This window comes from Anopheles funestus, chromosome 2RL, assembly GCF_943734845.2.
Source record: "Anopheles funestus chromosome 2RL, idAnoFuneDA-416_04, whole genome shotgun sequence".
Taxonomy (NCBI): Eukaryota; Metazoa; Arthropoda; class Insecta; order Diptera; family Culicidae; genus Anopheles; species Anopheles funestus.
The window spans coordinates 16,758,682-16,783,905 of NC_064598.1; the positions used below are offsets into that span (position 1 = coordinate 16,758,682).

Sequence of the window (25,224 nt, forward strand, 5' to 3'; positions counted from 1 at the left end):
GCCCGCTTATCAACGCGACATTGATCTTCGGCGCACAGTGGAAACACTGGGCATTGATTACTATTTGCACCCCATTTTGATTTCGTTCTACTACGGCGGCGTACACACAACACGAAAACGGTCGGAATCGATCAAACCCTGAACGCCACTCACGATCGTATGTGTGGTTGGTTGTGCGTGTTGTGAAACGTACCGCCACGTGCGTTTCAGGTACTCCTTTCCTAGAGTCTAGCTGTCCACCAGGACCAGAATCACACGGCTTTAATCACACTGCACGAGGCAACTACACACGACCCACGATGCACTTGGAAGTAGTTGCTTCCGCGATTTTTTTGTTTTGTGTTTGTATATTATTGCACGCACACAAAACTGCAACAAATTCAGCACTAGCGATCACCGATATTTCCGTTCCTACTACTTGGAAGGACACCTAGCGAGAAGATGGTTTTTGTGCGCGGGCTGACGCCTAAGCTCAGTTTATGCGTACGCCGTCTGGCGATCGACCAGCGTAGAGAGGGCACCGTCACCGTGTAGGAAACACTTCTGCACGGGGCCAACGTTGAGCGCTTTCTGATGCGAGTGCGGCCCAATTCAAGCCGCCCAATCCACGCCAATGGTTCGGGCGCGCGCACGCTTGCTTTCAGTTAGGTGCGAGAGCTCCTACAGTGGTGGTCGCGTATTTGCCGCGTAGGATTGCCGGGAGCGATCGCCACTCTTGGAGATGCTGCTTATCGCGATAATGGGAGAGAAGCATCCGGACCCCAGGGCAGGAGAATCGCTGATCTTTCCGGCCTGCACTTGGTGCGGATGATCCCGCTGCATTCAACGAAACCCCTGTGAGAGTAGCCCGAAATGCACGTGCTTTGGAGAGAGCGCGTTGCGTGTTGTTGCGTGGCCGGTTTTGTTTGTTTTCGGTTTTTTTACCTTTCGCCCCGGCGTTGGTGTTTCGATCGGGGTGGTTTAATTCGCTCTCGCGGTTTTGCTGTTCTCTTCATCCCTTCCTCCCTTCCGTGTTGGGGAGATGGGGTGAGGTTGAGTGATTATCAATTTTGTTGTTACTTCTCATAAATGTGTTTCGGACTTCCTTCGTAACTCCGTCACTACATGCTTAGCAATTGTCGCGTTTTCGAATGTGTAGTTCGTTTTTATAGATTTTTTTATTTTATTATTGTTTTTGATTAAGCAATAGGACTTCGGACAAATCAACCCACAACAACAATACCATCAACAACAGCAATATCCACAAAACGCTCTATCACAACCGAGTATGCCCGGGATAAGGTAAAATACAAGGAGGAAATGCCTTGTGAAAAATGTACTTCTTCAGCTTCAGAGGCTGACAATACGGCCGAAGCCGTAATAATTAATTATAAATAAAAAAAAATAATTTTTTTTTTGATTTTTTTTTTAATTTAAAGCATTGTTTGGGTGAAAAGAAACTTATTTCAAGAAATTCGCATTAAAATACATCAATTTATAAAATTTTGCTAAATTTCCCAAAAAAAAAAGCTAAAGCTATAGCCTTAGGAAATTTTCATATTTATCATTTTTTTATGATTTTTTATTCTTTTTTCTATTTACAGCATTATTTGAGTGAAAAAAACGTATTTCAACCAATTGGCATTAAAATACATCAATTTAAATTTTTTTGCAAAATTACCCAAAAAAAGCTAAGGCTATAGCCTTGAGAAATTTTAAAATTTTTAGATTTTTTTTATTTTTTTCTTATTTTTTTATCTTTTTTTTGTATTTAAAGCATTATTTGAGTGAAAAGAAACGTATTTCAACCAATTGGCATTAAAATAAATCAATTTAGTTTTTTTGCAAAATTACTCAAAAAAAACGTAAAATTACTCGCCTTATGAAATTTTCGAGTTGAAATTTTTTTTTAAATTTTTTTCGGATTTTTTATTATTTTTTGTATTTAAAGCATTATTTGAGTGAAAAGAAACGTATTTCAACCAATTGGCATTAAAAAAAATCAATTTAGTTTTTTTGAAAAATTATTCAAAAAAAACGTAAGGGGTAAGCCTTATGAAATTTTCGAGTTGAAAATTTTTTTAAATTTTTTTTTATTATTATATATTTTATTTTTTATTTAAAGCATTATTTGAGTGAAAAGAAACGTATTTCAACCAATTGACATTAAAATAAATCAATTTAGTTTTTTTGCAAAATTACTCAAAAAAACGTAAGGGGTAAGCCTTATGAAATTTTCGAGTTGAAAATGTTTTTAAAATTTTTTTCGGATTTTTAATTATTTTTTGTATTTAAAGCATTATTTGAGTGAAAAGAAACGTATTTCAACCAATTGGCATTAAAATAAATAAATTTAAATTTTTTTGCAAAATTACCCAAAAAAGCTAAGGCTATATCCTTGGGATATTTTCAAATTATTAGAATTTTTTTTTCTTATTTTTTGATCTTTTTTGTATTTAAAGCATTATTTGAGTGAAAAGAAACGTATTTCAACCAATTGGCATTAAAATAAATCAATTTAAATTTTTTTGCAAAATTACCCAAAAAAGCTAAGGCTATAGCCTTGGGAAATTTTTAAATTTTTAGATTTTTTTTTATTTTTTTTTATTTTATTTGTTATTTAAAGCATTATTTGAGTGAATAAAAAATTATTTCAACCAATTGGCATTCAAATTAATCGATTTATAAAATTTTGCAAAATTACTCAAAAAATAGGTAAGGCTAGCCTTAGCTATAGCAGATGAGAGAGAAAGAGAGAGAGAGAGAGAGAGAGAGAGAGCGAAGAGGATGAGAGAGTAAAAGAGGAGAACCAAATTGATAGCATACACCCTTTAAATGGCATTTTCACGAAGAATCAAGTGTCCTAACAATGGGGTAAAATCCTAAAACGATTATGACAACAAATGATGAAATTCATAATCTTCGTAATCTTCCCTTACAAGTAGTTACTAATGATCATTGACTCTGCTTACATCACTCTAAAAATATAACCTATCGTTTCTCTGTTTTATAATAGATTATAGTAACTACGAATATTACAGCAAATAAATAAATTTCGGTATTATGTTATTTAGTATTTTAAGTTGATTCTATATTACATATTACATATTTGAGTTTATTTCTCCTTTGCCTAAAGGATAGCTAATTGGGACTTTAACTGCCCTTTCGCTAAACCATTGACTGTTTCTAATGAGCAATAGAAATTTATTAAAAAAATTAATCCACATGATTCCTGTTTTTTAAGTCGGTTTCATTTTACTACGTCATTTTACAAGATCATTTTAATACGTCTTTAATTTCTACTTATTTGTAAAGAAGCTCCAGCAAAACAAACCTAAGAAAAGATGGCCAAGTGACAGATTATATCCTGCCACGTTTGTTGCAACAAAAATAGGAAGAACACTAAGCGACAAACCTTTAAATCCAAACCAAACAACGATCATGAATCCTATTTCACGATAATGTTTGTATGTTCAATGGCTCTAAAAATAAGTTCAAAAACTACCTACCTTTAGCACTAATTCAGATAGCAATACACCAGCAAAGTATGCTCTTCCTTCCAATTATTCGCATGCAACGCAGACGAAATAATACGTTAAGAGCAAAACATTTGAAATATTTTCTTGCTCCTTCGCTTCCCTTACGAAGATTCGCGCTGAATGAACGATTGTTTTGGGGCCTCCATTATCATTCACGGGCGATTTATTTTGCAACAATGTAAGCACTAACCATCGACGAAGAATGTTGCGGATGCCTTTTCGCTGCAGGTCGCCGATCGCTAAGGATCTGCACTAAGTCTTGCTAAAGCAGTCGAGGAATGGAGCGCGAGAGAAACAAAACAGAACATCGCAAAACTACTTGCCGCTGCACGTAAACAAACACGAGTGGGTTAAGCTTTAGGTACTGGATGGTACAAAAAAAGCCTCCAACTACACGCTTCCAGATGTTGGATGGTGGATGAGAAAGAACAAGAACAAAAGTACAACAACCTGACACCAATTACGATCACATTAGCAGTTGCCTTTGTCCACTGCTTCGGGCATGCGCTCCCATGTCTTGGTGGTGCATTTTCCGGGAAAAATGCTGGCCCAATCCGGTCGTGGAGGCACCTGCTGTGCGGGGTTTCGAAAATGATCCCACCATGGAGGTCGGACGGTAGCATAATTTATGCGAACGAATGACATGCTCGCAGCATAGAGGGAAGCGTAATCACGGCACGGATGCAGGGAATACTTTTGACACGCACTGGGGATATCGCTTATGCATCCCGATTCTTCAGATTCAGATGATGAGAGAGGCATGGGAGGACGGGAGGGACGGGAGGGAAGGGGGAAAGGCGGTAGTTCTGAATCACTCATTAATATTTATGAAACGGACCATTCCCGCTGTTTATGATGATCGTACCGATCACACCAATCGGTGCGGTTGGCGCATGGCGAATTGTTAATTAAAAGTTCGCCACCGTTCCGGATCGGGTCGGTTGCGGGGGTTGCGTACGGGTTGATGATGAGCGATCAAATTGGTTTCCACCCTCCACCCCCGGAGGGGAGGGGAGGGCGTTCTGTTTCCTTTGACACGGGAGACACTCCTTGCCAGCACAGTTTGCCCTGCAAGGACGGAAAGGATCTTGCGTTGCTGATAACAGAACGCGTATGATGCAGAACATCTCTTACGTATGACCTGCACGATACGAACGCACACGATGCCCAAGGTTCTATCCTGCGTTGGGTGGAAGGTGTGTTGGCCGCTTATGCTGCAGCAAACAGATTATAAGAACCTTCTTACTCGTAGAACAATCTTCTAGATAATTATATCACTTGCCCCTTTTGTCACGCTTTAGTGTTCCCTTTTCGGTGCGCCTTGCCCGCCATCGGTGAAAAGTGAAAAGAAACCCCGGGCAGCGCATTTTTCTGCACCATTTTCAACGTCCTCCATAGTCACCTTGCTGATGCAATTAGCGGATAAACGGTGACGACGCCGACGGATGTCACATTCGATGGTTTCGCGGGTGTTGACCATCGGAACCGGTTTGCCGGACATTGCAGGCGTTCCGATCCAGGTGCACTGGAATGGAGGTTTTGATTTAGAACGGGTAAGATTGGATTTCGTAGTCCGCAATATGCATCTAAGGGGAAGAATTTAGCTGACAGAATGTGTGAAATGTTTTATGGAGGATGAAGCACCGTACGATCAAACTTAATTAATTATGGCTGTAGACAACTTTAAAACCGATGCTCATATCATAGTCAACAGTATAATAAATATTCTAAATTTAAAGTTAGATTTCTAAGTAATTGAACTTTTTTCTAAAATCATTATATTATTGTTAATACACTTTAAGTTTGCTAATCCATGATTTTTTTTTATTGTTTTAGAAAATCTCTTTAACATCTAAAAATTAATAAAAGGTATTTCAATGAGTTCAATGATAATAATCAATTAAAAATTTCTGGGTTTTATTTTTTTAAATAATTCTAGAGATTTTAAAAATTATGTGAAAGTTTTTCTAACTTTAGTAAAATTTACTTGCTAACAGGCAAGACTACTAGAAAAAAATAAAACAAACAAAAAAAATGAAGTAATTCAGTGCATATTAAAAAAAATACAAACATAATGAGAAAATATTGCATGCAAAATTTATTCTACGTTAAGCTTCATCTCATCAGACATCTTCGTAAAACTTTCCCATGTTTGAAATATACACGCTAATTTTATGCATTGATTTTTGTCTCGTGCTTTCTTCGTTGACGTTTTCCAATGCGGGGGCTACTTAGGCACTTGTTTACTTGCCATATTTCCCAAACCCGAACCCTTTTTCATGGTACCGCACTAAGCAACCGTGTCCGAACGCGCTTGGAGGACTTGTTTTTGCAACGCTTTTCTCACCTTCCGAACGGTAACAATGGCATCAACAGGATTACCACCAAACCCGGCGAAGAAAAGTGTCACAATAAATCAAAAGCATTTCCACATCTGCTGACCGCTTTTTATTTTCGCAAGGATGCGGATGAGCTTAGGTTCGCGTTTGGAGCGTTTTTTTGCTGCTGTTTGCTTCGTATAACAATCTGTACCCTTTCAATTTCAATCGGTATGGTTTCCCTGGTGACGTACGATATGGATGCGAATGATCGATATTTGCATTTTGCAGCTAAGATAAACCATCTCCGCGTGTGATGGAGCGGAAGAGAAGGGAAATTTGGATTGAGGAACAAATAAATAATACCACTGAATGTGAATCAATCGAATCGCAAAAATGGGACTTGGTATAAAAGAGTAGAGCTCGCTGGTGACCAGGATGTATTCGTCTATCGGCAGCTAGTGTGATCGGTGTCATCCTAATTGTGTTAGCTCGTGTGAACGTGAACAACGTGACAAAACCTATTTACTGCATACAATATGAGATCCATCAGGTGAACCATTTGCCGAAACAGTGTCCTCAATTAATGTGTGATAATGTGTTTCATTATACGTTTTTCTATCAATCGCTTCAAAGCTCATCCGGATTCGGTGTGGCCAAACTGTTCCTGCTCGTCGCACTGTGTGCTGTGTTGCTTCCGGTGCCCGGTTCGTCCCAGGTGACATTTTCCCGCGATTGGAATGCGGGAAAGCGTGCGATGCCTGATTCGGGTATGAACGGAGTGACCGAATGTTCTGCCATCTGGCGTTCGGTGAACAACTTATGTGCCGCAGTAACGGTGAGTATGAAAATTGGTTTGGTGAACTCTTTATTATTTCAAGTGGAAAAGTATTAGTGAAAATTAAAGTGCTACAAAATACTGACGAATTTATGTTGGTTTGTGAAAGATATTTTTGTTTTAGTGGATAAATAAAATGTTTAATAATTTTTAATAATAACATTTTTATTAGTTTGTATTTTATAATTAAAATAAATGATTATTTTTTGTTAAACTATTTTATGTTAATTTTACAAAGGTATAATGTTAAAAATAATGTTTTGTTCTACATCGCACATGAAAACATTCCATTGTATTTTAACATACAAATGATTCGATAAGCTTCCGGTAGGTGGCGCAGCTAATAGTGGTGTTTGTCTTGGCTAAAAGCAAAATTTTTATGTTGGGGTATTTTATGCGAGGGATATTTTTGTTTGTTAAAAAAAGGTTTTAATTTTCATAAGTGGAAAAAACCTTTAGTGTTTATAAAATAATCACCCCTTTATTGCTATATTTTACTTGTTTATTTGAAAAGCTTAACCTGTACTGAATATTAAATAAGTTAACAAAGATACAAAGTTTTGAATGTAAAATTTCTTTCCAGAAAAATATTCAACACTTAACACTATGTGAAACCCGTTCCCTGCTCAAATCACTGCAAACGGATGAATCGTCAATGGAAAGCACCAGCGGGAATAACTTGCCCATGTTTTCCAACAGTCATATCTAACTTGTGCTAAACGTTCGATGGGCAAAGAAACCAAAACAAATAATGTCGTGCTGTATCTATGGTAGCATGTAAAATCATTTGCAATGGGACTTATTACACTTGATTTTGTTATCATTTCAACTGTGGAACGTGTTCGATCTTACTTATCCTCTCTTTCATCTCCCGTAACACCACTTACACTACCGACAAAAGGAATCGTTATCCCTACTTGTTTACATCAGAACAAAAAGCCAATAATTGCTCCTTATTAACCTTCCAATCAATAAGTGTCCCATTGCAAACAGTGTAGCGATAAAATATAGCACTTCTTCTAAGCAAAGATGAAACAGAACAAGAGAAGAAGCAACAAAAAAACAGTACATTAAAAAAATGAAATAAAAACAAAGTAAGAATAATAAACGTAAAAACTCCTCATTCCATTGTGCTCAAGCAAACCTGCGGGTTTTGATCTCAATCAACCTCCGAAAAGTTTCGTTTTCTCACGTATACTTTTGATTTTATTTTTGTAAAGCAAAAACCCAACCATCACGATACCTTTACACAAAAAGGAAATTCCTTCATGTTTTTTTTTTGTTTCCTTTCGTGTGGTCGGCACAAAAGAAAGCGGTGACGCATACGTACGCAACACGCTCCCACAACCTTGCGCTGTTCCGGGCCCCGAATGGGTGAATTGAAAATTAATTTCTGTCAGAATAATATTTACTTTTCTTTCCAGTTCGGTTCAGGTTGGAAGAATGGAGCGCTTCTACCATGCGTTCGGACGATTAACACGATGATGAGTTCATTTTGGTGTTATGCTTCGTTGCGGAAGGGATAAATATTGTCATCGAAGTGTAGGTTATTATGGAAAATGTTACTTTAAAAAAATATCAGCAATAATGCTAAATTTAGATGTTGTTCTTTAGAAACAAGAGAGATTTAGATTTAGAATAGATTAAGTTTAAAAAATGTTATTCAAAATTAACCCTCAAAACATGTTAAAATCAATCGAATGGGTGGATAGACAAGCTTGAACGTACACACAAGTAATAATTGTAAACCAGAACCAACGCATTCACCCAATCGGCAACATGGCCGGTGTTTGCGTGATGATTATTAATGAGGGTCATATTATCGTCTTCCAAATGCTACCGCACGATACGCAAAGAAGGATGGGCACGAACGAGAGCAGCCAAGGTGAGAAGCCTTTTTTTTCTTCGTCGGACAAACATCTAATGGACGCACAGCAAATGTCCCGGGACGTCGACTACTTGAACGATTAACTTCAACCGTTGCTTACCTCGGGAAGACGGACCACAAAAAAAGATGAAGGAACGTGTTATAATGTACAGGAATGAGTCGAGTTGGAGCTTTATTAGAAGAGCGTACTTCTCTCACCGCTTCTACTTATGTTTGCCTAATGATTTCCATTCCACTGCCGACGAACGACAATGTGAACAATGATTTCTTATGATTTGTGAGTTGTGAAGTGCGTAAAGCAGCGAAGTGCATCTTCACCCAAACCCGACAGTTGACGGAGTTGCCATCTGTGGAATCTTACTACTCAGGCCTAGAGAAATGTGCTTCGCACACCCACTGGAAGCTTCATTTGGGGAGGGAAAATGATCATTTAAATGTTATACTCCAGATGGGGTTTTTGAAAATACGAGGGAAAATAAAAGCCGCTCATTAATACCCGGTAGTCGATCGAAAGGGACCGACTCTTGAATCGCTCGATCGCAATGGCGGCCGATCGTTTGTCGGTGCAAAAGAGGTGCGGCTTTCAACAAAAAAAAAACAACTTCTGAAGATGAGACGGACACACTTGAAATTGTTTTGCAAAGAAGTCTTTACTTTGCTTGTGAACAAGGGTACCTACAACATTTGATGTTGAGGTTAAAGACAGACAATTGTTAATATTTAAACATTTCACTGCCTCAGAATTAATTAAATTACAGTTGATTACAAGTACTTTATGCTAAAGAGTATCCATTGAATTTCAAGTTATAGAATTCAATCATTTAATTTGCATTTACAAAAGTAATATTTGTTTGTCTATACTTCCTCACTGTTGGGTTCCATTCTTTGCCGAGGACGAGTGAGTGTGGAAGATTCGTTTATTTGATCAATTTCGTGTGACAAACAACATTTCAAATTACTCAACAATGAAAATTATTATAAAAAAATCAATCCCAATGTCAATGAACCACCGATTTTTAATTTAAAATATGAAACTTAGCTTAGTTTCTATCAATTTGTGGATGTTGTTTTAAAGCATCTAATGAATCAAAACTGTATCACATCGGATTTAAAAACATCAAACTTAATTTATTTTCTTCCCACCGTCAAAGCATATCCCTTAATTATATCAACTTATTTATGTTAATCCTTTATTAATAGTAAACCTAATATTTTCACCTTTCACCATCATCACGTTTGGGGTCAATTTTATGGATGTTTGTTTTTTCTCTCCAATTTTCATGTGACAGTTCGAAAAGCAGTAAAAGCCCCAGTTCCCGATTTACTGGTAAGCGCTTCCGAATTGATCGGAGACTGTTGCGCTACAAATAAGCTTGGTATACTGGTGCACGAATCAAAACCAATCTACTTTACTTCTGTCCCGAGGTCAACCCTCTTAACCGCACCGCATAGGAAAAAAGGGTTCCGAAACACGAAATCGAATTGGTAGCTCTTAACGATGTGGAAAGGAGAATCGATCGTTCCCAAAAAAACCCACGAAAAGATCACCCCCGGAACACAATGAACGCACATCCATTTTAAATGATTATTTACGACGTGTGATTTTCTACCGGTCACCGTTCGACTTTTCCGACAATCGGAACAAACTTATACCGGTCTCCATTTTTGGTGGTCGTGGCGTGTGTGTTTATGCAGGCCAGATTTAATTATGACCCATCGCTCCCCCAAACTTTAATCTGTTGTGCGCACGAGTACACCCTGAAGGAATATCTCGAAACAGAGGGAGAGAGAGAGAGAGAAACAACAATAACAAAACCCCGGTGGCAAACTTCATTATCCGAAATAATAATGATATTTATCATCATTAGAGCAGTTAAAATTATCATCAACACTTTCCACGTTCCAGCGCGGAAGTAATATGAGATTTAAATCGAGAATTTGAGGTTCGTTTTTTTCAGGTTCTTCGGTTCGATCTATGCAACCCCGTTCGGAAAGCCCAGGAGTGCAGACGTTTTTTTTTCTTTATCTGCTTGTTATGACGGACTTTTCCCACAACCCCCCAAAAACCAATAGTAATGTAAATAAATCGTAAATTTTGTCAACACCGGTTTTCGTGCCGGCGGGATATATTCCAAACCCAAAAGGCGAACGGGAATGGTTTGCCGGAAAGATGAAGGCTTGTTTTTATTTCTTCGCTTAACGGAACTGGACAGATTTAATGAGCCGCTATTCGGAAGCCGATGATTCAAAAGGAGATTGAGCAGCACGGTAGCTAGAAATAGGTTAGAACCGTGTCCGTTTCCCTATTGCAGCCACCTGAAAAGAAATGCTAACCGTACGTACACATCCTCGAGCTATTATTCGTATGTGAATTTGACTTCTTCAAAGGAAAGCAGGTCAACATCTGTTGAATCGATTTGTTATCTTATGCTAGGGAAAAGGAAGATAAGTTTGCTTATCCAGCTGGATATCCGATTTTCTTGTTTAATGTTTGAACAATTTAATTTTCCACCGAATGATTTCTTTGTCTTTACGGATCTTTGTATTGAGTTTTCTTTCGTTGTGTTTGGGGAAAACTTTGTGAGTTGTTGGATCGATTTTGCACTTCATGAAGAATTCTAATTGTATTACTTAGAGATGAATCAAATTTATAAGAATAATACGAATTCCCCCTCTATTATTTAAGTAATAGGTTGGCTAACTTTTTCTTCTTCAACAGTGTGTTTGAAGGCAATTTGATTAGTTAGTAATTAAACTAAATAATAATAATTTTGAAGCATATTTGTATGGTTTGTCCTACGTTTGAAATTTTGCTTCTTCAATGTTTTTGTTTTATCCAGAAAAGTATTCAAATATATGAAACTATATGATGATGCTTGATTCTATTTTTAACAAGATGTTCATATCCTAAAGTTTGATTAAAAATATCCAAACACTGCAAACATTCACGGCAAAGGATAATAAAAGCCTCCCATACATAAGCTATAAGGGTCGGCCTGATGGTGCATGTGATAAACGGCGCCAGTCCACACGGCCCCGGACCGGGTTCAAATCCCATCCGGACCGTCCCCCGTAGCAAGGACTGACTATCCCGCTACGTGGTAAAAATAAGTCTAGTAAGCCAGAAATGGCCGGCGTGACCTGTAAGGTCGTTAAAAGCCAAGAAGAGAGAGAGAGAGAGACAAATAAGCTTATTGAATGATTGAAATATCCTTTTTCTTTTACTTAATAATTCCTCTGCAAAAGCAATGTCGGAGCTATAGACAACAGTAAACGAATCTAACTCAATTCTTAACACAAACAACCATAAAATACGATAGCCTAAGTATGTCTGCAATAATTATCCGTATCACTAACCAAACGTTAATCTGCCCCGTTTGTGAATGATTTCTCGCGCGCTGGAAAAACACTTCTCCAGCATTATCCTCGAAGCTCGAAGCTCGAGCTCGAAGGAAACCTGACAAACAAGAACGAACTTATCCTAATATCATTCACCGACCGGAAAACGGAAGCGAAGTTATAATGGACAGACAGGGACACCAAAAAAAAGTATGTTTCGATATTTCCGAATTCAATTTCCGCAGCTGTTGGTGGAGATGAAAGGCGCAAGTTGGTTTAACGGAAGACCGGAACAGTTGCCGTAATCAACAAGAGAAGAACATTCATACTGATACGCACCGAAAACAATTCGATGGACATGGATCGTAGCTGTTTTGCCCAAAAAAAAGCAAGAAGTCAATAGCAGCCAAAAGCTCATTGCTTTTTCCATTCCTTTTTCTTCCATCTCGTATATTCCATTTACCACTCTTATGTCGGATATGGTCCGACACACCGGCATGAGTGTGCAGAATGAAAAGGTGACGAAGGTGTCGGATGCGCATATCCGCTGGTGAGACGGCGGAGAAGAGATTAAGGGTATGTTATTGTTGTGCTAATTTCCGCCGAGTTTCTTGTTCAATTAACAGAACCAACAGCGGAAATCGATAGCCAAACATGGGTCCAAAATGGACGGTGATAAAGGATACGAACGATGTGTAGCCAGAACAACCGGAACCAAAATCCAAATCCGGAGATCCTAAATCCGGATGATCAGGATTCTTTTTTTTTGCTGCTTCTTTCGTGCGTATGTTGAGTTTTATGCTGATGAAATGACTCTTTTTTTGTTGGGAAGGAAAGGAAGAGAGAAAACGTGGAAGTGACCTGAGCTCGTGGTGTATCCTTGCTTTGTGCTGGAATAAGTTAACTTCCACATAACCTCCGTCCGTCCGGAAGGTGGAAGTGTAAAAATCACAATAATCCGACGATGTTTGAACATTTGATTGACTTTTAGACCGCTCACTATTGTTGACACTGTTGCCTATTGCTCTTTTATTTGCTGTACCATTGCTGTACTTCCTGTACTGGTTTCTTTCTATTTACACCACCTGATCTTGCCTGATGCTAAAAGGTACAACTGTCTTTTTATTATGAGGATAATTTCCATCGTTAGATCGTTGGCGGTAAGTTTTTTTTCCTCTTTTAATTAATTATCCATCATATGTCACAATGAGCTTTTCAATCAATCATTTTAAGCTGGACAAAACCTGTCCGAACCACGTTTATAATTATTAGATGGATAGTAAATCGTTAAAACTCCCTTTGTAATAAATTTATTTTTATAATAGAATGATAAAGGTTGCTATTTTCATTTTGTTTATTCATTTATTCTATTACAGTGTGTATCATACAATGTGGGTCTTCATACATCACGTATTTTGATAGTTTATTTGCCCACCATAAATCATGTAGTACAGCATAATCATAAATTAATATAAAACATTATAATTTTTTATCTAAATCTGCGACTTTATCTTTTGTTGTTAAAAAGCTAAAAATAGCCGTAAGAAATCATGCAGCAATAACTGAACAAACCGTAAGATATTTACATTTAATTGCCTTTCATTGCAGCACATTCATGCACTACACACTGTAATTGCAGTTATATACAAATAAAACTTCACAAAAGCCTGTTCGGTGCTATACGGAACCGTTTTAATCGCTGCCATATAGAACATAGCGACATCACTTGAGACGAATTATTTTCTTGCTGGGGTGTAAAAACGATTGTCATTCCTTTCATCGTTTGTGGCCAGAGTCATTCCGCCAAGGCACATAAAAAACTCTCCCCTTGTGGAACTATGGTGGGCGTTAAACATTTTATGATCGACCGTACATGCTGTCGATCATGTCCCACAAAATGGATGTCCCGCGGGAAGGACAGGAAACGGTACCGTGCCATCGTGCTGGTACATATGTTAAGGCTCCTTCGTCCATCAACCTTCGTCCCCGAGAGAGACGATCAACTGAGTGACGCAACTTCCAAAGGCATATAGCAGGACCTTGTGCTTTGTAGTTAGATTAGGCCGTACATTGGGGAATAAGGCAATTGGAACTTACGCATGCACAGCGTCTTTAAGCGCATCGATTGCATCCATGCAGTAGAAATGATCGTTAGGGAAGGGCATATGAAAAGGTAAATATTTAAACAAAAATAAAAGCAACACGTATGGACGATGTTTTGTTTTATTCTCCTTTTGTTGTACTCCACACGCTCCAGCCATCGCTCCACCCATCATCAAGTGCTTTCGTTCTTTATGCTTTCGTCTCAGTTCGTATTTTAGCTTCATTTGGCTGTGTTTTCGCCGTGTAAGCCCTGAGAGATGGTGTTTCATTTCTTATTTCTCACCTTAGACGCTTTATGAGCTACGCTTTCTTCCGTTCCACAGTCTTTTCTGAACCTTTTTTTCTCTCACAAAAAACACATTTAACACAACCTGCCCGGGTGGTTTATGATGCTGCTGTAATGCTAAAGCTGAAGGAATCCATCCTTTCACATTAACTTCCAGCGTCGCAATGCTTCCCCATTTCGCATGCTTGTTAGGTGTGTTTGCTCTTTTATGTAACACACATTTTAATGAAAAATACATACCACTTGAATGACTAACGATGGGACAATAAATTATACCACCGAGAAATGATTACTGACAGGCAGCCCACCGTACACACGGTGGGGAAATTTTGGGGGGTGAATGAAAGAGGAAAGATGAAAAACAAACGAAAGAATTGACATGGCAAAGGAACTGAATGCCTGGGAAAGCAAATGTCCTTGGGCGAACGAAAACAGTTAGCTTTGGCAGGCTTGTTGCCCGCGAGCGATAAAGTTAAATAAAGAAAAGAAAAAGGGACAGAAAAACCACATAAAGATGAAAAATATTTCTAACAAAAGGAACAAAACAAAATTTTTGCTTTGTTTTTGTGATTTTATTGGAAATGTTGAATAATATGCGAAAAACAATAAAGCAAATAACTGTTTTTCTCTTATTGTACTTGTTTGTTTTGATGTAATGTTGTTTAAGTTATTACTATTTGCATGTTTGTCTCGATCTCTGCTTTCTTTTTTTAATTTCTTTTTTTTCTTAAACTTATTTCTTTTTTAATAAACTTCAATTCAAAACCAAAATTTTGTTTTTTGGCTTTTAAATTCTACGCCAAACACTCTACTTTTAGCTTCTCGCTGTAACTAATGGCGTTCGTCAGTCTGAAGCTGCAGACATCATCAATTCATCCCACACGCAGTTAAACGTTTTGCATTCTCTTTTGTTCAGCTTTCTTTGTGCGGGTTTGGACCATTCACCATACGATGGAAACCACTTACGGAAGCGGCACATGAAGCGGAACCAAGTGCGTCCATCGATAACTATTCGGTTGCATCATTAAATCGAATCGTTCGAACGTTCGTAGGCGGACGATCGACATTCGGAGGGCGGTTTAATTTGATTGAAAAAAAGAAGGAGGAGAATTGATGGAAATAGAAGAGGATTTAAAGGAAAATTACACAATAAATCTATAATGAAATATTGGGATTTTTTGTATAAGAAAACCATTCAAAATATTACACATTTTTACAAACATTGTTTTCGAAGTCAGTAAAGTCTTATTGAAACATACTTTCTCCTTCAAAGATAGAATAAGGCTTTCAACCTTTTAAACCAACAAAAACACATTACTGTCGAAACGCGATTTGACAACCAACGAAAAAAGTCTCAACAATTGAACCATTTTATTGGGCGCTTTAAGTCGGAAGTTTCATTGTACATGCGTCTTCCCCCAAATATTCATACGACAAATCCACGTTGCGTTTCGCATTTTACGAGACTTGATTTAATGTGATTTGTTTGACATTTTCTTCCAATTCCCCACCAAATCCGAACCGGGTTCGATGAGCGACCGACCGTCGGAGGGGAATCCATTCGTCTGGAATGCGCTGATGTTCGTCCGTCGGTCGTTCATCTACTTGGTGTGGCGATGAGTTATGAATATTGTTTGCCTTCCGTCCCATCCAGACCGATGAAACTGCTAAAGGGGCAGAACTTTAACTTTACGCCTCATTAACACCGTGTTTTGGGCTGCTTGCCAAAGCCAAACACGGGAAGTGTATTGGGGATGCGTTTTGAAGATGTTAAAGTAAGCGGAACAGGAAGAAGGATATCGCTTTTCTTCGGTAGAATTAAGGGATGAAGCATAGAAAAGAGTGGAAATGTATTTAAAGAAATTGTAATTGGTACTATGAAATATTCATAAATGGCAGAAACAATCAAATAAGTGATGAAGTTAAACTTCATTTTTTTTTACCTTTTGAAATTTTTATACCTATTGATAAGTGATTAAGACGGAAAACAATTTAAATAAATTAATAGTAATAATTGAATTATAGGAACTCCTTCAAAATTCTCATTGACTTTTATTGGAGGAAGCTCCGGAATCATCGAGTGTCGATCAGCGTTCGATTCATACACCAATGGATTTGGGATCGAACCTCATTCGAACCCCCAGATGTCTTCTGTATGAGCGTGAGAACATGTTGTGAGCCTTCAATTCTACCATTTTTATATTCCCGTGTTCTACCGTTGATAATTAGTCAGCAGATTTGTTTGACGGAAAATTCCGAGTTTTTTTTGCATAATTCTCCTTGATTCAAAATGCCATATTTCGACGTAAGCAATTCAACTCATCCAATCATCGCCATCGAGCGTCATCTTTTTAACCAACAAATCTAACGCAATCAACTTAAGGATGCATCTCATAAAATGGACTTTTTTGCCATCGGATAAACCCATTAAACATCCGGCCCCGTTCGGTACCGTCTAATGGTCCTTGGGTTTTTCGTTTCACGGAACATCCTCACGACATTGGCAGCATGAGATAGCACTTATTCCATGTACCAAAATTAGATTACAAGTTGCAAACCGACAAGCTCGGTGCCCCGTTCAAAACCCGTCCTGCAATCGAGCTGGATTGCTGCTACAAAAGTCACCCATAATCATTAACCTCCCCTTGTTGTCGATGCAAGCGATCGGTCCAAGGGTAACTCTGCAAGCCGTCCGTACGCTTCTTCACATATCGTTCCGGTGCAACGACACAAGGGTAAATAAAAGCGTCGAAAATTGTGATAAATAGTGAAAGCGTTTTAATAAAAATAAATCACATCCACAAATTAAGCCATCGGGTCACGGGCGCTGCTAGCTGCGTTCGCCTCGATGACAGTGCTGATATTCCATTAAAATAAAAGCCGCTCGGTTTGATGAATTTTCCGATGCGCACTGTGTGTGCAGCGTATCGGCACAATGGCCGCGACTATGGGTTCTAGCTCGAGTAAAAACACGTTCCTGTTGATTGAATTAGCAGCAGCGGCCTGAACGGCGCACCACTCAATAAATTGAATTTATAATCGAAAATTAATTGATCTCGATGAAGTGCGGTACGGTTTGTTTTTCAATTTTGCTAAACGATTCCGTTGCCTGCCAGCGAATCCGTTCGCGTCGAGTTAGAAGTGATGCTTGTAATTGTGCTTTTTTTTTGTTTCCTATCGAGATAGAAATATTTCAACATTGTTAACTATGCGTGATTGTGATTTGTAGCTAATCCGTGACTAGAGTCGATTGTAAAAAGAGGCAAGTTGAAAGTGTTCATTTAATTTCTACTGTCATTTTGTTTTTACAGATTAACATCATGTTCTACTTCTTTTGTGTTATTGAGTTGGGATATCCTCGTATGTTTAGTATCTATGACTCTCAATACATTTTCGTACTCTGTTTATCATGGCGTTTTTTCCTCTTTTCTTTGTTCTTTTCAATCAATCTGTTTTAACTTTATGTTCTGTTTGTACAAAGTTTTATGTAACTTTCCTTCTGTATATATTTTAAATTTCTCTTCCTGTTGTCCCTTTCCATCTTTCTTTTAACAGATCGATTGTTATATTGTCTATAAGATATTTGGAAATTTTTTGACTCTAGTGCTTTTTCGTTTCAAAATGTTGTGTATTGTATTTTACACATCTACTTGTAATAATTTTAACTTGTTTTATTTTTTGTCGCTTCTTGTATCTTAATATATTAGAAAACAGAGTGTTTTTTTTTCATTTTTATTTCTTTGTCATTTATTTTCAAATGGTTCAACGATCAAGTTAGTACCAAGAATTTTTCAAGACACCTTCAAACCACGAGCTCTTTATTCAATTTACTACTAATTAACGTGAGGTTTTTGTTAATATTTTGAAATAAATGTTAAGAAATGTTAAACTTAGCATTTTTCAATAATTCAAAAGCCTTCTTTGCATCACTTGCTCCAAAAATACGAAATGCCTCCACAGTACAATCAAGAAAAGTCCGTTCCATTTTGCTTTGATAAAAGCAAAAAAAACATCAAAACGGTTAAAAGATTATATTGTTTACGATTTTCGTTTCACCTTACGAATGGGATTGTTTAATTTTCCCTAACAAGCGGCAATATAATCTAACCTATAAAAGAGATGCTGTGTTCCACCACATTGATGGGTCCAGCGCGATCTATAAGCCGTAGATGATCGTTTTTCTTTCTCTCGCTCGAGACCACCAACGTACAAGTACAGTGGGTGGTTTGTGTATGGCGAACTTTATATTTTATAAAACATATAATTACTTTTTGTTTACTTATGTACAAAAACACAATTTTGCAAACATTTTTATCTTATAAAATTAAAAATTAAATATTTTGCTATAATTCATTAGTGACAAATTTTTCATCGCTTGTCCCAGCGATCGTTACGGCCGCCCAAAGTGCGCCGATTTTAACGCTTCAACCGGGAATATGGTTGGTACAATTGCCAGCAAAGCTGACCCTTTGCGGTCAAGGATCCATGCGCTATCACAAGAAGGTGCTATCCATCCAGTGGATAGTCATCGTGAAGGAACCATAAATCTATCGTCATAAAACTTTTAATCGCCTTCCATTGGCGACGGTGACGGCGCACCGCCCGCGAACAATTCTATTTCAATTAATATTTCCTATATCACATCAATAAATTAACATAAAACCCATTCGTCCCATTCGTCTCATTGCTTGGACGTTTCACCCGAGCAGCGAGCTGTTGCTGTAAGTTGGCCGAGTCAAGCTATTTATGGCCAGGACCCGAATGCACCATACTGGAATGCTAAAGAAAATCCTTTGCGTGTGTTTTTATTGCACCAGCTTTCCAGGGGCGTATCGGGGTGGCCACTATTGTACGCACCCAGTTGTGCGTGAGTGTGTGTGTATGAGAAACTGTTCCATAATGTAAATCGCACATTTTAATAGTTTATTATTGGGGAGCCGTATCACGCCTCATGCTATAGTTATACGTAGTCGATCCTTTACTCATCATATGCTGAGATATTTTCATTTTATGATCCATTCGCATTTGATCGATTCTGTTCATCATCAGTCAGTCAGCACAGTCGACAGGCTTAAGGAACGTAGAGTTCGGTAGAGTGGCCACAGTGAAGTCCTGGTGTCATCGTCTCATGGTGGATGGTGTAGAAGATGGAACAGATCGTAATGAGAAGTGACAGAATGAGGAGATGATTAAATTTATGGTACGTAGTTTACACGCTGTGGCGCAAAAAAAACCTTCCAGCATTTTACTCCGATCCGTCAGCGGGGCAATTTATCCTAACGAACGTACCTTTAAAACATCGAACATATCATGATCACCATCGACCGTATGATCACGTCATGGACCATTTGGGAAAAGCCATCCAACGTTTGGTGATGTTCTTTTCCTGGCTACATTTAAACAATGATCAGTTGCTCTCTCTCTCTCTCTCTCTCTCTCTTGCTCGAAATGGAGTTTGAAAATTGTTAATCGAATTCTATTGACTGACTGTCCAATTTTGGGGATGCTCTAGCCCGCCCAAGTGTTGGGTGGTTTATTTCTAATAGTAATAACTAGCCGAAGAAGAAGAGGGAAAAAACCCGAACTCAAACAAAATAAAATGTAAACTGAACTGAGAACGAGATACATAATCAAAATAACACCGCAATACCGCAGTTCAACCAATAAAGTGTCATAAATCTTTGCAGTGAAAAAAAAACGGATTAAGTTCGGCGGGTTACCGGTTTCTGGTAACAGGCTTACAGGTTTTGTTTTTCCGGTATTTTTGAGAGCGCGGAATGTGTTTTATGCGATTTAATCAACCTGGCGGTACGAACACACTGGCAAAACTAAATCCTGCCGTAAATGCCATTGTTATGACCGTTCGATTTTCGGTGATCGATTGGTAGATTTTGGGGAGTTTGTTTTATACGTTTTGTAATCACGAATGAGAACTATAAGAACCTGATTTTGGTAATACTAAAAACCGAAGAAAAATAAAATTTTATATTTCCTCCTTTTGTAGATGAGCCACACAAGAGTTCAAATAATACATCAACTGTTATTTTACTTTCGCATCGATTTTTCAAAACATCATACAACACGAAACAAACGCAACCAAAACAAATCATTTCAAACAAATAAACTCACACATAGATTTGAATTCTGCTATGATTTATCGAGCGCATCTTCATCCATTTCCTTCGGCGCTTGTTTCGTCCTGAAGACACCCGGGCACCGTTCAGGCAACCAGTGTACACACACACACACACACAAAACAATGTTCCATTTTGTAGCAAATTTGATTTGATTTCTTTCGGCATTTCAGCTGCCCATACTTTGGCTTCCGCACGTTTACTTTGCTCTCACCCGCCATCGGAGGCACCCGATAGCTTCCTATGTGACGCAGAAAACGAAACCAACCACCAAAACGGCATCTGGAAAACATTGGATAAATGTACACGAAGGGAAAAAAATGTTAAGAAAACCCCCCCCCCCCCCACACACACACACACAAACGAAACGATAAATCTTTTGGCGAAACAATTTTTCACCGCACCCATCGTTACCGTGTCATGACGTCGTGGGACGCGTGTATGATTTTTCGCAATAAATTTTGCATACCAGCAAACCGATTCGCACCACCACCCGTGGCCGGAACTGGTATTGCCACCGGGTTCCCAAATTCACCAAATACACCGTGCCGCTTTGTGTATAGTTGATCGAAGCGTGGAAGCGTGAAACAGACGCCAAAAGCTTTTTTTCCCGGTTTGGAGATGTACTATAGTACTGTAGGAAAATCATAATGCACGGCAGAGTTTTCCCCGTTTTTTTGTCTTGCCCGTCTTTCAAACAGGGCACTTCCCGATCAGTGGACATGGGCCATTTTTCATCGACGGTTCGATCGGCTGTCAAAAACTGTCAGAAATCGAAGCACGGGCGGCCCCCGAAAAGTTGCAATAGGCACGGGATCGATTTAAGGCGTACGATCTTAGCACGTACGCAAACGATTCGTTGAGAATGTTAAAAATGTGTTCCGAAGATGGTTGAATGCACATCGCATGTTATGAGACATGAGAGAAATTGTTTATTTATTTTACTTTTCATATTGCGATTGAACAAATCTTAATGCGATTTATGTAAGCATTATTATCTACTGAATTATTTGTTTTATTATTTATTATAAGAATCATTTCATTTATTATTTTATATTAGTTTATTATATTATTTTATTTTTTTATTTTTCTGTCAATCTTATATTAGTATGTTCTCGTAAAAATATTTGTATAAATCTATTATTTGCTTACGTTCAATTACACGTTTATTTACGATTAATATTGAACTCGAAATCGATTGATACGAAGGACTGATAGAACAATTTTAGGTCAAGTTTGTTCATTAAACAACTTTATAATAAAATCTGAAGAAAAATAAATCTATCCTGTCATTGGGAAATTCTTCAAGCATTTTCCCCTCGATCCTTTAGCATGCTGTAATTTGGATAAAATAAGGAAAAGCATTCGAGAAAAAGCATACTACAACATCATTACAAGTACCACACTCGTCCTGGATTATAAAAATAATATACATAATCTGCTTATCAAACTGGACCTCTTAATCTGAAAGCTTTCTTGAAAAGCCACAGGGCAGTGTATGACAACAAATTAGTTTATTTAAGTGATGATCGATGTATCTATTTTCTAATAAATTATCAAGTAAAATGCTTAAAAAATAATAGTCTACAAACTATCATAAAAATTAAACTGCAAACAATAATTGCACTCCTTTCATTTTCCTAAACGTGACATTGATTAAGGTAGTTATCTTGTTCTTATAAACGGTGCAACATTGCTGCAGATACGAACGCATTAGCAACTGATCCATCAATCGAAAGTAATAAAAAATCCTCTTAAGAAGAATATCTACTATCAGGCATAAACCTCCCGCTTTTATGCTCCCATTCACCATTCATTTTTCTTTCTGTGATTCTTGCCCAACTGATTTCACTGCCTGGTCAGCCTGCCGATGTGTGAGCCGTCAGATGAACGTGTCAGAAAACCGGTTACCCTTTTTTGCTGAACAACAGGAAGCGGTCACACTCGTAGTCCAGCACGAAATCAGACCAATTTTGAGGCGGGTGGATGGAAGGGAAAGATTAGCTCCCAAAACGGTAGCCAGCCGGCTGTCCAACACTACAGCGAATCAAACATCAAACAAATCGCCCAGCGCAGCATAAACGCAACGGTGTGCACGGCTCGACGAATCCGACGGGCTTGACGTTCTGGCCAGCCGTCAGCCGGCTATCAACTCGTTTACGCGCCTCTTCGGACATAATTAAAATTGATATTGCGTTGCGAGAAATTAAATAATTTCAGCTGATGAATTACAAAGTCCCCACCGGTTCTGGCGGGATAGAGGTAAAGTTGGGCTGCATTTTTTTTCCTCTGGCTCCAAGGCTGTCCCAAGCGGCAAGCGGCAATGAATGTGGCTGCTACTGCTGCCAAGTCGGCACAATGTGATACGCTTTCAGATTTCCGATCTTTTAATACGCTCGGTGAGTGACTTTGATTCTCACTTTGCCGGATTTGGAAGCGGTTTTCGGTTCGACCGCGTGTCGGTTAGCATCAAAGATCGAATGTCACGTTCTTCGGTTATGGTTTTCCTCTTATTTTCACGTTTCCATTCAGGTCTGAACCTACAAATTCCTGGCCCGGTTTATACAGAACGGAATTGTGTGGCTAGCGTATGATGGTACGGCAAACATAATAAAATATGATTCGCTCGTGCAATCGTACGCGAGTGGGTAGTGGAGCGGTACATTTTCTCACGTTTAATTGCATTAGCAGTTAATCTTGTTGGTCCGATTGATCGATTAGGCGGATTGGTTACAAAAGTGAGGTCGAGTTAAATTGTGACCAAAGAGTGGATGGTCCCGGTTAACGGTCACGCTGAGCAGAAGAAAATGTATCTCACCTTCTATGGTATGGTTGGATTTTTAATCCATTTATCCATTTATGCTGCAAGAAGGTTTGAAGGGTGTTGGACAGAGAGTTAAGAGTTTATTTTTAGGATTTTGTTATATTTGAATCTGAAATGAATGAAGTTATTCCTGATAGGAATAGGAGGACCTGAACATTGTGTTTTATTAAAGCTTTATCGTTTATAAAACTCACTAAAATTCCGCATAATCACTAAGGGAGGCCATATCACCTTGACGGTTGCGATCAATCAATTTAACCAACAAATCAGAAGCGTCTCAATTCATCCGATTAAAAGTCTTCCTATGAAGACACCGTATGTCTATTGTCAAGAGATTGTGAACAATAGATTAAGTGCACAATAATCATGTTCATCAATAACACTACGAGAAAAGAGACGAACCATGTTCTAACTTTGGCAAAATACCTGGATCTATCTGGAGGACTCTATCACACAGATCAGGCAAACTTCAATATGCGATCTTTGATACCTTAACATGCAACATTTGGCAATAGAGATAAAGAGGCTATTCAAACTACACCAATTTCTGAAGGAGCAAACTTTGGGGACCATCTCCAATAAGTCAATCCCGATCCTGACGACTTTTTAAGTCTTCCAAAACTTCACTTATCTTGGTTTAAAGTACAGCACCGACAACAACATAGATGTTGAGATACAAACTAGGGTATTGTCTTCACTCAAAATTCTTGTGGGGCGAAGCTCGGATCATCTAGAACCTCTACAGTTCCAGTACTACAGCCTCTACGACATGAACTTTGTTCAAAACTGACGAAACCTTTTTAGGCGCGTTCGAGAGGAAGATGTAGTTAAGGATTTTTGACCTCCTTATGTGTGGAATGAATGATCCGCTATAACGAAAGACTCTATAAGTTGTACGATGAGCTTAATATCGTTTAGTGAACAGAAAGTCCGTGATAATGGATTGATCGTGAGCGGTTTATAGGACTCCTGCATTAGCCCAAAACCGACAAGCAGTGGTAGCACCTGATACGCAAGTAAATAATTTTTTAAGTTGGTACTTTCATCAGTACAGTATCACCATCAATTTCAGCCTTGGTCTAATTGACGACATACAAGAAACTCAAAAATTCCATCCAAAATTCTTGTTTAGCGAAACGCCAGAAGTGCTCACTAACGGCGAGGAGCATTATTTCCAAATAATTTCTAAAGTGTTCTTATACTTTGTGCATATTTTACATCGTTCTTAGTTTAATTTAATTATCCCTAAAAAGGCATCACAACCACAATACACGAAAAGTTTTAACAAGACTCAACCATATTCGATGTAACTTTAATTGAGAGTAATAAATTGAACAAAATTAATTTACAATCAGTATCGGCCCAGCACATCGATACACCCAAACAACATCTACGCGTGTCGATCATACTAATGTTGTACATAAATCTGACGATTCCTCAGCAATTTGTTTGTTTACAATAAATCCCCCCTGTCCGTTTGCCACTCCGAGCAACACCCATTTACAAATGATGATAAAACAAGAACCACATACCACGCACATCCCTTTTAACCCAACGACACAGTCTAATTTGGCCGCATCTCTAGGCCTATCACACCCGAACGTCCCAAAAACGGAAGCACTGATCTGTCTGTCTCGAGATGAGTGATCGGTTCTCCGGGAAAGATAAATCGGTGATGAATTGGGGTGTAATTAGAGTGACAGCTTATTAAATTGCTCCTGCCAAAAGGAAACCCCGTTCTGACACGGTTCCCGTCACTGCAAAACAGCTAGCATGTCCCCTTACAATTTTGGACAAGATCACTTAATCGGCCTTGCTATCCCATACAAACCCAAATACCAGTGCGCTTGGAAAAAAATGGGGAAATCCGTTGGGAAATGTCCTTCTTACAACCACGACCATTCACTGCCATTACGGTTGGGAATCAAAGTTTTCCATAAATTAATTAAATACATTTAGGCAACGACAGCAAAAAA

General features: G+C 38.4%; 2 protein-coding genes across 2 annotated transcripts in view; one reads left to right on the top strand and one right to left on the bottom strand.

Annotated features, from left to right (window-relative positions):
- Positions 1–25,224, bottom strand: part of LOC125764971 (tyrosine-protein phosphatase corkscrew-like) — a 168,233-nt gene that overhangs the window by 13,616 nt on the left and 129,393 nt on the right. The window lies entirely within an intron of this gene.
- On the top strand, positions 6,013–7,817 carry LOC125765190 (adipokinetic hormone/corazonin-related peptide-like). The gene is made up of 3 exons (XM_049430105.1): positions 6,013–6,389; positions 6,473–6,674; positions 7,258–7,817. Exons 1-3 carry the CDS (start codon positions 6,376–6,378, stop codon positions 7,381–7,383), a joined length of 342 nt encoding a protein of 113 aa, XP_049286062.1. The 5' UTR covers positions 6,013–6,375; the 3' UTR covers positions 7,384–7,817.